The 13,744-nt window shown below is 44.3% G+C and overlaps 1 protein-coding gene across 1 annotated transcript; it reads left to right on the top strand.

Annotated features, from left to right (window-relative positions):
* Nucleotides 1-10,473: 10,473 nt before the first annotated feature.
* Nucleotides 10,474-13,036, top strand: LOC112884150 (polyol transporter 5-like). The gene is made up of 3 exons (XM_025949501.1): nucleotides 10,474-10,949; nucleotides 11,076-11,422; nucleotides 11,832-13,036. The coding sequence occupies exons 1-3, from the start codon at nucleotides 10,817-10,819 to the stop codon at nucleotides 12,828-12,830; spliced, it is 1,479 nt and encodes a 492-aa protein (XP_025805286.1). The 5' UTR covers nucleotides 10,474-10,816; the 3' UTR covers nucleotides 12,831-13,036.
* Nucleotides 13,037-13,744: the final 708 nt, after the last annotated feature.

The following is a 13,744-nucleotide window of genomic DNA, read 5'->3' as shown; positions in this document are numbered from 1 at the left end:
ATAATGTTATACTTGAGCTTCGGGAGGAGCATGAGGATCTTGCGGTTGATGGATGCACTGTCAATTTTGGATATTTCAAGTGCATTAATGTCCTTGACAATGACATTCAAGCGAGAATACATATCATTGCAATTTTCATGAGCTAGCATTTTGAAGGAATCATACTTAGCTCTAAACAAGTGATATTTTTGTTCACGAACTTTGGTGGAACCTTCATGTATTTCAATGAGTTCCTTCCAAATATCACTTGCTAGGTCCATGCCATTAACTCTAGCAAAGACCTCCTCACTAATAGCTTCGAAAATTGCATTTTTAGCTCTAGCATTCCATTTTAATTGGTCGGGGGTGGGATCTCCGGTGAACCCGACCTTAGTTGCCAACCACACTTCGGGGGCAATCGCATCAAGGTATGCAGCCATGCGAACTTTCCAATAGGCAAAGTTCTTGCCCTCGAAGTGAGGCGGCGAACCACCCATCTTGGCCATAGCTCTAGGCGGTGAAGCCTAATGATCCAAATGAGCAACGAGGCTCTGATACCAATTGAAAGGATCGATGGACCAAGAGGGGGGGTGAATTGGGCCTTTTTCAATTTCTAAAACAAGATAAAACAACCTTAATCTATACAAGAACTAGAAAGGCTCCAATTCACCAACCGGATAACTAAACAACCTACACAAGCTAGTTAAGATGAAAAGAGATAAAGCCTAGCAAGGTAGATCTAACTAGTGATTCCTAAGTCAAGCACATGAAAGAATTGCATGAAAGATAATGCTTGAAATAAGTAAAGTGGACAAGGGACAACCGGATTTTTTCCCGTGGTATCGATGTGTTGGCACACACCCCTAATCCACGTTGTGACACTCACAAAGAGTATTGTCACCTCCCAAGTCACCAAGACAAGGGCGCTCACTAAGAGTCTCCGTTCACCATCCCGGTGTGGTGGAGATCAAGCCACGTACAAATCTCTTCTCCGGGCTTCCACAATCCTTGGCAAGCTCCGCGAGAATCACCTCGATCACCAAGATCCCCTAGGTGATGCCAATCACCAAGAGTAACAAGCTAAGGCTTTCACTTGAGCAAGAACCAATCACAAAGAATGGATGCACACAAGCTTCTCTCTACTCAAGTCCTTAATCTTGCTTCTTGAATGATTGAATGATCAAGTGTATGAAATGTTGAAGCTAAAGGTGGCTCTTGACTATAGTATGTGTGTTTGGATGTTGCCTGGTGTCAAGAGTGGTAGAATGACCCATTGGAGGGGTATATATAGGCAGCTCACACGAATAGAGCCGTTGGAGAAAAAGCTGCCAGAAAAACTGCGTAGCGCCGGTTAATCCGACGTCCCTCCAGTAGTCATCGTCGGTTTGACCGGTGAATGTAAACTGCCACTTCTGAAAACTAGCCGTTACAGCTTGGGCAGTTTAACCGTCGTTGCATCGGTTTAACCGGTGAGTGAAATCATCTATTGATCAACAGAAATACCAAGTCACTGGACAACTACACCGACGTCCAATTTCAAATAGCGTCGGTTTAACCGGTGAGTGTAGTTGTTCACTGATCAACTGAAAACCGAGTCTCTGGATAACTGCACCGACGTCCAATTTCAAATAACGCCGGTTTAACCGGTGTATTGACTTGTCCAGACCTGGTGACCTCGTTTAACCGACGTATAGAAAACTTTACACGTCGGTTAATCCGGTGATAAGGATTTTTTCTGATTTTGCCTTTTCTGACTTGAGTCTTGAATGAAATCCAAATATTCTTGAGATATAAGTTGAGAACCACTTATTTGAGCTTCTAGAAACCTGAGTGACCATTGTGTGCATCCATTTTCAAATGACCATGTCCATGCTCAAGTTACTAAGCCTAAACCCCTCTTAATAGTGCGATCACTACAAAACTATAAAATCTATACTAACCTAAGTGTCCTTCTCAACCTTATGACACTTAGGACTAGAAAGATCCTTAGTCTTGACACATTATAGAGTTGAATGCTGAGATCGCCTTTTTGAATAACGAAAATTAGGGGCCTCTTTTGACATATAACCAAATGAGCAATAATGATCTATAAAGCTGCACAAACTCATTAGTCACAATAATGGTTGTCATTAATCACCGAAACATACCTTAAGGGCCTAGATGCTTACAGTTAGTTTTGTTTTTGTGTAAGCTATCATTTAGTAGTGTCATTGTATCATAGTTACTATTTTAAAATTAAGTATCAATTTATTTTGATTAATATCCTATCATCTAGTTTTTCTAAATAAAATCTAATTAAGTCTTTACTTCGGTTTTCATAATTAATATAACTTGATTAATATCAACTCAAATATGTTTGTAATTTAATGTGTTTAGTTCAACACGAACCATAAAATTCGATATTTAGATGCTCTCATCAGTTTCTTTTCTAATTAGTTTTTTAATTGGTATAATTTATACATAGGTAATTATAAATAAAATTGGACTAAATTCTACTTCATTTTTACAAATGCAAAATATAATATGAGTTAATTATAATTTCAGATATTTATTTTAAATATCTTTTATATTTTTTTAAATAAAATTAATGAAGTTTATAGTTGTTTATTTTTCCTTTATAAGATAAATCTTTCGATTGCATTTTATTTTCAACCCAATCTTCATTTTCCGCGTTTTTAGCGCTCTCGTGACCGTAGCAACGGGCCCTATCCTTTAGTATGCTCTTTTAAAGCTTTTCTTTTATTTGATGTATCTGTTCTTAGTTTTTCTCGTTTGTTTGTTTGCTTGTATGCTTGAGCCCGCTGCTTGTGTAACGTTAGTAGGAGCGCGATCGAAGAGTTTTGAAGATTAAGAGTTTCAAGAACAAGAGCTGAAAATCCTAAGAAGCTATTTTTTGGAAGAAAGAAAAGTGTTTCCTTGATCATTCTTTTATCCTAATAATTATAATAAATACAACTTTCTTTATGCATGCATGTGTCTTAACTTGATAGATCCTAATTAAGGATATGTCTACTCTTTACGATCATTCCTTACTAATCTGGGTTTTACCTTTCTGTTGGGTAGTTACTGCTTAGTTATTATAACTGGTTCTGGTATGGGAATAATTTATAAACAAGATGATGCTACACCTATTTTAGTTCATATTCTTGGTTACTTTGCGTTGTTAATTTAAGATCATCTTTTTAATCGAAATATGGAGAACCACCCAGAAAAACAGTGCAACCACGATACTATATGGCTGTGGTCTTGGCTGATTAATTAGAAACACTAGCTTATGACAATCTTACCGAAAGGGAAAGAGGGGTTGCATTGACGGGGTATAGCTCAGTCCTCTTAACGCTTTGATTTGTGGTCCTGATCAAGGCACTTCTTTATTAGGGAGAGTTATGATCGTTTTGACTTGAAACCTCAGTGGATTGTCATAAGTTAGGGAATATTTGTAAAGACCTCGTAGTGAATCACTTGTCACTCACCTTTAAAGTGTTTTAGAGTCTAGCTACCTCAGAAAAATTGGGAGACACGAACTGTGGTTAAAGTGTACAACCTCTGCAGAGTGAAAACTGATATATCAGCCGTGCTCACGGTTAAGAGCTGCTTGGACCCTCACATGATTAATGAACTTGAAGATGAATTAAATCGTGGACCATATTTATGGTTATGGTTATGCTTCTGTTATACTTGATCTGTTTCTGTTAATGTTGGTTGGTGTATATTTATACTTTAGTAATCAGATGCTAACAAAAATTGACCGTCTAAAATTGCTTATCGCAGTAAGCTAGTCAGCTTTTCCTTGATTTTGGCCTTCATATCATATAATTTCCAACACTTGCTAAGTACCGACTATAACTGTACTCACACTTGCTATATCTGCTGCTTAGAAGAGAAAATCACTGTGAAGTCTGTTAGAGATGATCCTGAGTTCTAAGCCTACGCAATCCCTGGTCGATTGGCTGTGAAGGTTGGAGTTTTCATTTCCAGGATAGGTTGTATAACTCTGATAGTGTTTTAGTCGTTTATTTATCTTTTTCGTGATATTGTTACTAATTATTCAGTAATGAAATCACTGTATCTGAAACTTGATCCTGATAAATATATAGTTGTGTATTCGATTTTGTTCTTAAAACCGAATGTGACATAGATATATATATTATGTCTACGTACATAGTAAAAATTATATATCTTAATTTTTAAAATAAACTGCAATCTATTCTAATTTAGAATAGAGAGATAGAATAGAGGAGTACATCTGAATATCCGCAGTGCCAGGTGTAGGGCCATACATCTGAATATCCGCACCGCAGAGTCAGTGTAGGGCCATGATGCAGCTTCTCTGCTTCTGCTGTGATCTGAAATTACTAGTACAAGTATACTGAGGCACCAGAGGGAGAGAGAGGCCAGCCACGAGCCCACCCACGACCCATCTGATGAGATCTGACTGACCATCTGTCTTCCTTTGTCTTTGCTTTCTTTTTAGCAATCCATGAGATCGCCGGGGCAGGCGTGCTGGAGCAATCAATCATAGATATATATGGAGGATATTTGGTTACAGGGATTATAGTTAGTCTTTATCATATTAAATCTTCATAGAAGGACTAAATATAAGTTAATTATAAAATTAATTATACAGATGGAGGCTAATTCGCGAGACGAATCTATTAAATCTAATTAGTCCATGATTTGACAATATGTGCTAATGATGGATTAATTAGGTTTAATAGACTCGTCTCGCAGATTAGTCTCTATCTGTGCAATTAATTTGATAATTAGTCTATATTTAATACTCCTAATTAGTAATAAATATTTCAATATATTCAATATAATAAGAACTAAAATTTAGTTCGTGGAACCAAACGCCAAGATGGACCCACCAATCACATGTACGCTGGTGCCGGTGCTGCTGCGTCAGATCGTAGCTGGCCGGCCTGGTCCTCCTCGCCGTCCTTCCAGTTAAGTGAATGAATGGACAACCAAATAAATAGCTAGGACGACCAGGATGCAAACCCAACGAGACTACTAACTCTTCCATCATCAGACATGTAATTACAAATTTCATGACGAACGACAACCTGTAAAAGGACAACAACTACGTTCTTTTTCCCTCAAACAAACGACCTGAGGCTGCTCTCGGTACATTCGCTCTCCCCAAACCGCCATGTCATGAAAATGTAAAAAACTACAGCTTGTGGTATGTTCTCCATCCCAATACGCTGTGTGTTTGTGCTGTTTGACCAATACCAGTATGACTTGATCAAGCTGGAGATCTTGTTATCAAAATAGAAAAAAAAGATCACATCGACACGGCCGCCGGCGCCAGCTCAGCGTAGGAGGAACAACACGTACTCCCTCCATCTCTAAAAGAATGCAACACTCATTTTCCAAAAAGTTAAATAATTTTAAATTTAATCAAAATTATTAAAAACATTACTAAAATTTAAATCTCCAAATAGATTTAATATAAAAATATATTAATGATTAATTTAATAATATTTATTTTGCAACATAAAGATTATTCTTATTTTATATAATTTTAATTAAATTTTAAAATTATTTGACTTGTCGAAAAATAAAAATGCAAAGTTGCATTCGTCTTTAGCTAGCCGCACGCTGGGCCCACGGTCACTGTGGGTGGGACCGACCGAACTCATGTGCCAGTCCGTGTACTGCGCGTACGTGGTGGCCGGTGTGCCGCGCGCGTGCAGCGCAACCGGCTGTACTGTCTCGTGCACACGTGCTGGATGGCGATTAAATGAACAACAGGTCAACAGCTCATGACTCATGCCTCACGTAGTGGCTTCTCGATCGGCGCCTGATCTCGATGGAGGCAAGTTAATTAGTTTTTCCTATTCTCTACACGTGATGACGTGGAGGTGAAGCCCAATTTTCTCCACAGTGTAATCCACTCTTTTTCCCACTGATCAAATAAAGCCGCGACGGGAGGGCAGTTTGGCCCTGTTTCTTTTTCTCTCAGCCACGCTAAGAGTATAATCTAAACAAAGATTTTCTCGCTTTTCAATTCTCTAGTTCAAATTTTTGAAGCACAGAAGCAAAAATAGATGAAAATAAGTGAGGCGTTTGGTGGGATTTCGCTTATTTACACTGATAAGCCGATTATAATCAGAAACAAACAGAGGGTCGTGCAGTTTGATGTCGATGAGAGAGTAACATCGTCACGTTCTTCCGATTACGTCCGCACCGGTACCTGCGAATTAATTGATAAAATCCTAGATGACCTAGAAAGAAAACCCCTTATTCCTGATTTTGTTCTTGTGTCTCGGCCGTTGGCTGTCCGCTGTCACGTAACCATTACATACGTGAGAACAAGGTAGCATGTGACCGGCATCGCTTCCATCGTGAAAATCTTTGCCGGTAACATGTAACGGGTTACAAGTGGAAGGTAGCAACAAATTAAAAGTTTAATTTGTCACTCTTCCGTGGTCACTAGTGTCCTGCTCCAAGTCATTAGCGACAAGCAAAGAACGTGGCCGGTCACCTCACTGGTGACGAGCTTCATTTTTGCTAGGTGACGGGTGAAGAAAGTTGCAAGTCTGGGTATGTAGCAACAATCTAGCTTTTCTTTTCATGTACCGCAAAACTCAGCTCTAATGCAAAGTTAATGTCTCATGTATCCGTCAGCGGGTCAAGTTTTGTAGACAATGCAAAGTGCAAGATCTTTTAGGACGCAAAAGAGAGCCAATCTCTCATCCACAAGATAAAAGAACGGAGCCCACCACTGTCCTAAGGATCCAAGTTTAACGTGCTGATAATATCTTTCTGTAATTGACCGTGGATTGGAGAAATCATTTTTCTGTAATTGAAGCTTCAGATGTTACTGCGTAACACCACGACCGTACCGAGAGCAAAAAACATGTAAAAGATAAGCTAAATTTTGAATTCAAATGCAAAGTTCAAATGTGCAGAGGTCAAGTAATTATTAGCGTCCAAAGCTACTGCAACCAGATTATCTGCCTGTCAATCCGTCCATCTACTTGACTGATCCTAGTCATCAGCACACGTGCCAGGAGGACGCGACAAACAAGAGCTCCCTTCCGATGTATCTTGTTGGATTGAGATTCCTTGGCTGGCCATGCACTTTAATTTCTTTTTCTCTGGAATTTATCTGTACAACAAGAAAGTGGCCAAGATTCCAGATGAGATCGATGGCGAGAGGTGTGTCGCCTGTCGACAGAGCGTTGGAGGATGATGTACCAAGAAGGCAAGAAATCTTACCGGCCTCAGGTTTTGTGTCCATGGATGCCGTAACTTTCACGGTTACTTTGGATGATTGATCTAGCTATAGCCACAGGAACGACCCAAGCATAGGTGTCAAATCCAATTGATGGATGGATAATGTTCTTGTCCTACTATAGCTTGCAGCTGCGCGAGTCAAATCGTCTGAATACAAATTAGCACAAATTATTAGTACAAACATTTTGTGCGGCTATATATGTATCCTCCCTCTGTCCCTTAATATAATTAAGGTGGGCAATATTAGGCAGACGATGATTTTCTTTTTGAAACACAGTACAAAAGTAAACACTCCCATATACGCACGCACACCCACCCTAGCTACTCCCTCCACTAAAAAAATTCATTATAGAATTCAAAATTTATCAAAAAATAAGTTATTTTACCCATTTTAGTACGTGCATGCAATCATTTAGTACCAAATATATATGGCTAATAAATAGGGATAAGTAAGGTCATTTTGACTCCTTGGTAATCTCTTATAGAATTCCTAGAACGACTTGCTTTTTGGAATAGATGGAGTTTAAATATATGTACGCAACACTACATCCAAAAAGATTGAACAGATTTATAAAGTCACCATAGGCACCTCGTTGCCGACACATACATTTACCACGTCGATACAATCCTATAATAAATTCAGAAAATACGAGTACCTGTAATGAGTCGAGGTCTCGAACCCTTGTAGGCAGATTTCACCATAAAGAATCTTATCATCTGAGTTACCATCTAAGTGTACAAATATGCCACTCGGTTTGAGAACTGCCTAGGCAAAAGGTTTCTCGAACCGATTGCACTAGCTAGGCTAGCTGTTTTCCTTTTCAGGAGAAAGAGCGATATTTATACCTAAGATGTTTGGTATATATATTTCTGAGTAATAATTTGTACAATACATACCGGCGTTATTAAACCGCCGCACTTTAAAATGTTTGGTCATTGAGTACAGGTCAACCCTTTTTTTCCTCTAGTGAAGGTCAACTTTATTTGCACAGTAAAATTAGTGTTTGCCCAACAACTATGAATGGAGGGAGTCCCTTAGAAATATATATTCCTACAATGTCAAGAGTGGCGAATGTGCGAAGCCTTGTCGACCGTCTCTGGTTGGGAGAGGCATACATCAAGATCATTTCTCGTGGACTGGTGGTTCTCGTGAAAGCCGGTAGCATCCTATCACAGGGAGAGCGCGAGACCAGCACACGGAAACGAATGGGAAGACGAAGCAAAACGAATCACTTGATCAGGACACGCCCATCTTAGCGCGGCAAAGGAAAAAAGGTGACATGAAAGCTATCCTGTAATCGATCATGCGCCGCCGTCTAGTTGCATCTTGCCTTTGACTAGACGCAAGTAGAAGCTAGCTTTGCTACCCGATGAAAATAATCAGTGAATGAATCAGTAGATAAGCTAATTAACCGAACGGGACAAACATGTCGCTGCCAAGGTCATTACCCCGGGACGATCGCCGCCGGCGGCGACCGGGGCCGCGCCAACGGCCGTGCACGCGGGTGGTACAGCGCCGGTGCTGCCGGAACCTGCATGCGCGGCGGGCATGATTCTAACGTGGGCCCACTTGCATTATCACAGGTTCTGACTGTGCGGCGGCGGAAAACCTGCGGGCGCTGCCAGCCGACCTCGCAATCGATGGGCTCCTCCTGCTTGCAAGGACGGTAATAGATCATGATTTTAGTGTTTTCTTCATAATTTAATTTGATATTTATATATATGATTTAAAAATATATATTTAAATCAGAAGTGTATAAGATAGGAGTCCGGTCATCCGATGTATTTTGAGCTAGGCTCTTAGATTATCTACACTAAAATTTAATCATTTACCTGAGACGAAGCTAGACCCAAGAGCACTCCGATGCACTTCTTCGTGTCTATAACAATCCTATGATTATCAAGTAATGCTCTACTGATGAGACTCGGTCCTGATCTTCATGACGTAGGATCTTAAATAAGATAACTAGCTGAAATCTCAACCAAGATAACTAGCTGCAAGCAGCTGGATAATCAGAGTAACCTGACGACACCTACAAGAAGCCAACCGCCATCTTTATACAGTAGTCTGAATCAAGGATTCGCCTAATCACACTCTCAAAAAACCAACCTACGCAATCTGTACTCGAAGTAGCAGAGGAGCGCGGATTGGGTGCCGATGAAGCGGCCGCTTCTATAATGCCAAGAGAAATCATAAAAGCAAATGAGTAGAGAAACACTCTCTAAATTTGTTATCACACAGGTGAAAAAAGGAGTTGTATTTGATTCATCAAAAGTCTCCTAAAAGTTTGGATACAAGGTTTATTTAGACTAGGAAGAACCCTCCTAGTTGGATGTGCATGGACGTTAAAGTTTCTGGAGTTTTGCTAACTCAAAGGTCACCACAAACTGAAATCCGGAGGAGTCTCGCGTGGCTGTTGGGTTTTTTTTGCAGTCTCCACTAAATTGGTCATTACTCATTATTTGGAATTCAAATGACATGAGGTTTCTTGCTCCCTCCATTTAAAATTATAGATTATTTTGCAAATTTAGGTATATATAGATTTTGTTATGCACCTAAATATACATTATGTCTAGCTGAATGGGCATTATATTAGCTAGATCAAAATTAACTAGGTAGCATTGGTTGAGTGTATCCAAATAAAGCTATATCTCTATCTCTATCTCTATCTCCATCTTTACTATATCTCTATCTCCATCTTTACTATTTCTAAAATAAACAATGATTTCTTAGTCCGTCAATAGAAATTATAATCAGAATCTGAACATATCAATCGGAATCCTCATCGGAACATACGGACAATCAATGCCTCGCGCGGTCCAGGCATGGCCTGTACAGATTGATATCACCGCACGTTTCAGTGCTAATAGGAGTTCTAATCGGAGTTTCTCTTATAGCTGCACTTCGCCTAATCAAGTTCCACCCAAACATGCATCTCTCGTGTGCCAGCTCCATATAAGCAGACATAGCTAGCTTAGATTCTACCAACCAAACCTCGCATACATACGTACAGAACCGGTGAGACGGAAATGCGCTTCAAAGTTGGTATTCGAGCGGTGGATGGCAAGTGGTGCTTAGTGATGCATAAGAACTTTGAGAAGGGGTGGGAGTGGTCGTGCCTCGTGCAACAATATAGTATATATTATTTTTCAGCCGTAGCAACGTACGTGAATATTTGCTAGTATAAAAAGACCTACCCATCTTAAATCGGACAAACACCATGTCGATGACTAAAGTTTGTTTTCCCCCCAATAGACCTATAGTTGGAGGGGAGGGCGCTCAGGCTGGCAATGCAAACCTGAGCTAGAGGCCGTGCGTGTCGCGCCGCGTCCAGCCTCTCGTTGCGCCGGCTCGCGCGCGCCACGATATTCTCATTGGGCTCCGACGCCATGCCGTGGCGCCTTGTGCTTATATAGCTGTCAATCTGTGCGCTGCGAGAAGACCCCGCGCGTGTCATCCAGCCTCTTCTCGATCGAGGAGAAATAAGGGAGATTAAATAGTAAATCCGGCGGCAGAGCCACCTCTTGCTACGCAATTCCAGCTAGCTAGGTAGCAAGCAGCGGCCTGCAGGCTAGCCGGCTGGCCGCGACGATGAAGAAGGAGGAGGACCTCGAGTCGCCGCTGCTGTCCGACGGCGAGCCGGCGCCGGCCGACACCAAGGGCTGCGCGTACGCGCTCGTCTGCGCGCTCCTCGCCTCCCTCACCTCCATCATCTACGGCTACAGTAGGTGCCGCCGCCGCCGGCTTCTTCTCCTTCTTCATCTTCTTCTTGGCGTGGAGATGGCCGCGCGCCATCACGTTGCAACGTGTTCCTGATCTCTCGCCCGCGCGCGCGCGCGCCCTACCGCAGACCGCGGCGTGATGAGCGGGGCGCAGAAGTTCGTGCAGGCGGACCTGGGCGTCACGGACGGGCAGCTGGAGGTGCTCATCGGCGCCACCAGCGTGTACTCCCTCGTCGGCTCGCTGGCGGCGGGGTGGACCTGCGACCGCGCGGGCCGGCGCCGCGCCGTCGCGCTGGCCGCGGCCATGTTCCTGGCTGGCTCCGCCGCCACCGCCGCCGCCAACGGGTACGCCGCGCTCATGGCGGGGCAGCTCGTCGCCGGCGTCGCCTGCGGGTTCGGCCTCGTCGTCGCGCCCGTCTACATCGCAGAGATCGCGCCGGCGAGCTCGCGCGGGTTCCTCTCCTCCATCCCCGAGGTACGGTCACGGCGGCGGCGGCGGCGTCTCTCGCGCTTGCTGCATGGCTGCCGTTGGTTATGGTTACTTGTTCTTGCCAACGCGGTAGTCCTGACCTGATTGCTAATTACTCCTAATTGTGGAAATGATTAAGCTACTAGCAAGTTGGTATAAAAAAACGAAGTGGGTCAACTGGTAAGATCTGAAACCTAGGTAGGAGCAAGCCTGATGACTACTAGATCAGGACGTGCGGTTTCTGAATAAGTATAAGGAAACTTGTTGAATTTTAAACTGAAAGTTGATTGGATCTACGCGTAAATTAAATTGGGAGCGAAGTCATATCGGAATTGTATGATGATGTTACCCACGCCGGGCTGAGTTCGTCTGCTTTTGTTTAATGATGATGACGTGCATGCGTGTGCCACGTCAGATCGCCGGCAACTCGGGCATCCTGCTCAGCTACATCGCCGACTTCGCGCTGGCGGACCTCCCCACGACGCTCAACTGGCGCCTCATGATCGGCATCGGCGCCGTCCCGCCGCTGTTCCTCGCGGCCGCCGCGGTGCTGGCCATGCCGGAGACCCCGCGCTGGCTGGTCCTCCACGGCCGCCACGACGAGGCCCGGCGCGTGCTCGCGCGGACCGCGGGGGACGCCGACCGCCGGCTCCGGGAGATCGCGGCCTCCGTCCGGGAGGCGTCCAAGGGCGGCGCCGGCGGCGAGGGCGTGTGGCGCGAGCTCCTGCTCCGCCCCACGCCGGCCGTGCGGCGCGTGATGCTCGCCATCCTCGGCCTGCAGGTGTTCCAGCAGGCGTGCGGCGTGGCGGCGATGGTCCTGTACGCGCCGCGGGTGTTCAGCCACGTCGGCATCACCTCCGACCGCGCGGTGCTCGGCGCCACGGTCCTCCTCGGCGCCGCCAAGACGGTGGCCATCGTGGTTCCGCTCTTCCTCACCGACCGCCTCGGCCGCCGCCCGATGCTGCTCGCCAGCGCGGCGGGCATGGCCGCGTCGCTCCTGGTCCTCGGCCTCTCGGTGCGCGCGCCGCCGGCGGCGGCGTCGTACTCGTGGTGGGCGGCGGCGACGTGCGTGGCGGCGGCGGCGGCGTTCATGGCGACGTTCTCGCTGGGGTTCGGGCCGGTGATCTCGATGTACGGGTCGGAGATCCTGCCGCTGCGGCTGCGCGCGCAGGGCACCGGCATCGGGACGGCGATCAACCGGGTGATGAGCGCGGTGGTGGGGATGACCTTCATCTCGATGTACGAGGCTGTCGGCATGGCCGGGACCTTCTACATCTTCGCGGCGTTCTCGGCGGCGGCGTGGGTGTTCGTCTACGCGTGCCTGCCGGAGACAAAAGGGAGGAGCCTCGAGGAGATGGAGGCGCTCTTCGACGCCGGTGCCAACAAGCCCTCGCCACGGGCGACGCTGTCGTGATTTAGAGTTCTAGACAGAGACAAGAGGCAGCGAGTACTACGTAAGGATGTAAGATTGGTTAACCGAAAGGTTAGGGGTTGGCTAGTATAATTGCTACTAGTACAGTACACTATTTTTGTTTTGTTGATGTGTAATTTTGCAATTTTGATTGGGAATGATATATCGGTTCTTGCTGCTGCTCTGACACAGAGAACTGTTTGGAATGACCTGGCAGCCACATGTCATTCTTAGTGGTAAGTTTCATTTTATAGTTTCCAAGAGTGGGATGTTATCGAAAAAGATTTGAGTTGGTGAATGAAACAAGATCCCCGATACACATTTTCATTTCGCGGCTTCAGCATAGGCTGACCAAAGCATCTAATTGCGAGACATATGATTGGATATTGTTAGATGAAATGAAACTCTCTAACCTCCAATGCCAGTGCCAGTTTCAATAAATTTCATAGTCTCGGAAACAATGTACGTATCCATAGCGTCCATTCTAAGTAACATGACGGCCACATCATTTCCGGGCATTGAAGATTTGGGAATTGTACCATAAGGGTGAGATCGGATAATTATGCAACGGATTTGGATGTGGGATCTGCGAGTAGATCCACACCCCTACCCAGCGGATTTGAAATGCAGTTGATGTAACTAAATTTGGGTTTAAAGAAATCTTGAATGCGTGTTAAATAGAATTGATGTTGCAAAAAGTCCGTGTCTAATACAATTGACTCCCCATAGCAAACCATGTCACGGCACATGGCTGTGTTCAGAACACAGCCACTATTCTATAATGGAAAGTAAAATAATTAAAAATATTTCTTATCTATATTAAATCCACCGTACTCCTCAGAAAGAAACCATTTACGTAGGACTAAGAGGTACCAAAGCATTAAATGTTTTTAGAAAATGATTCTACCAAAGCAGCT

Source organism: Panicum hallii, chromosome 3 (genome assembly GCF_002211085.1).
Source record: "Panicum hallii strain FIL2 chromosome 3, PHallii_v3.1, whole genome shotgun sequence".
NCBI classification, from domain to species: Eukaryota; Viridiplantae; Streptophyta; class Magnoliopsida; order Poales; family Poaceae; genus Panicum; species Panicum hallii.
Note: the sequence above shows the minus strand (reverse complement) of the source record. Positions and strands in the feature narration are given on the sequence as shown.

What these genes read in the sequence shown, in the direction of transcription:
- LOC112884150 (XM_025949501.1), top strand. Translation starts at nt 10,817, where the DNA reads ATGAAGAAGGAGGAGGACCTCGAGTCGCCGCTGCTGTCCGACGGCGAG. An exon ending in CTCCATCATCTACGGCTACA is followed by an intron (nt 10,950 to 11,075) that starts GTAGGTGCCGCC and finishes GCCCTACCGCAG; the next exon opens with ACCGCGGCGTGATGAGCGGG. An exon ending in TCCTCTCCTCCATCCCCGAG is followed by an intron (nt 11,423 to 11,831) that starts GTACGGTCACGG and finishes GTGCCACGTCAG; the next exon opens with ATCGCCGGCAACTCGGGCAT.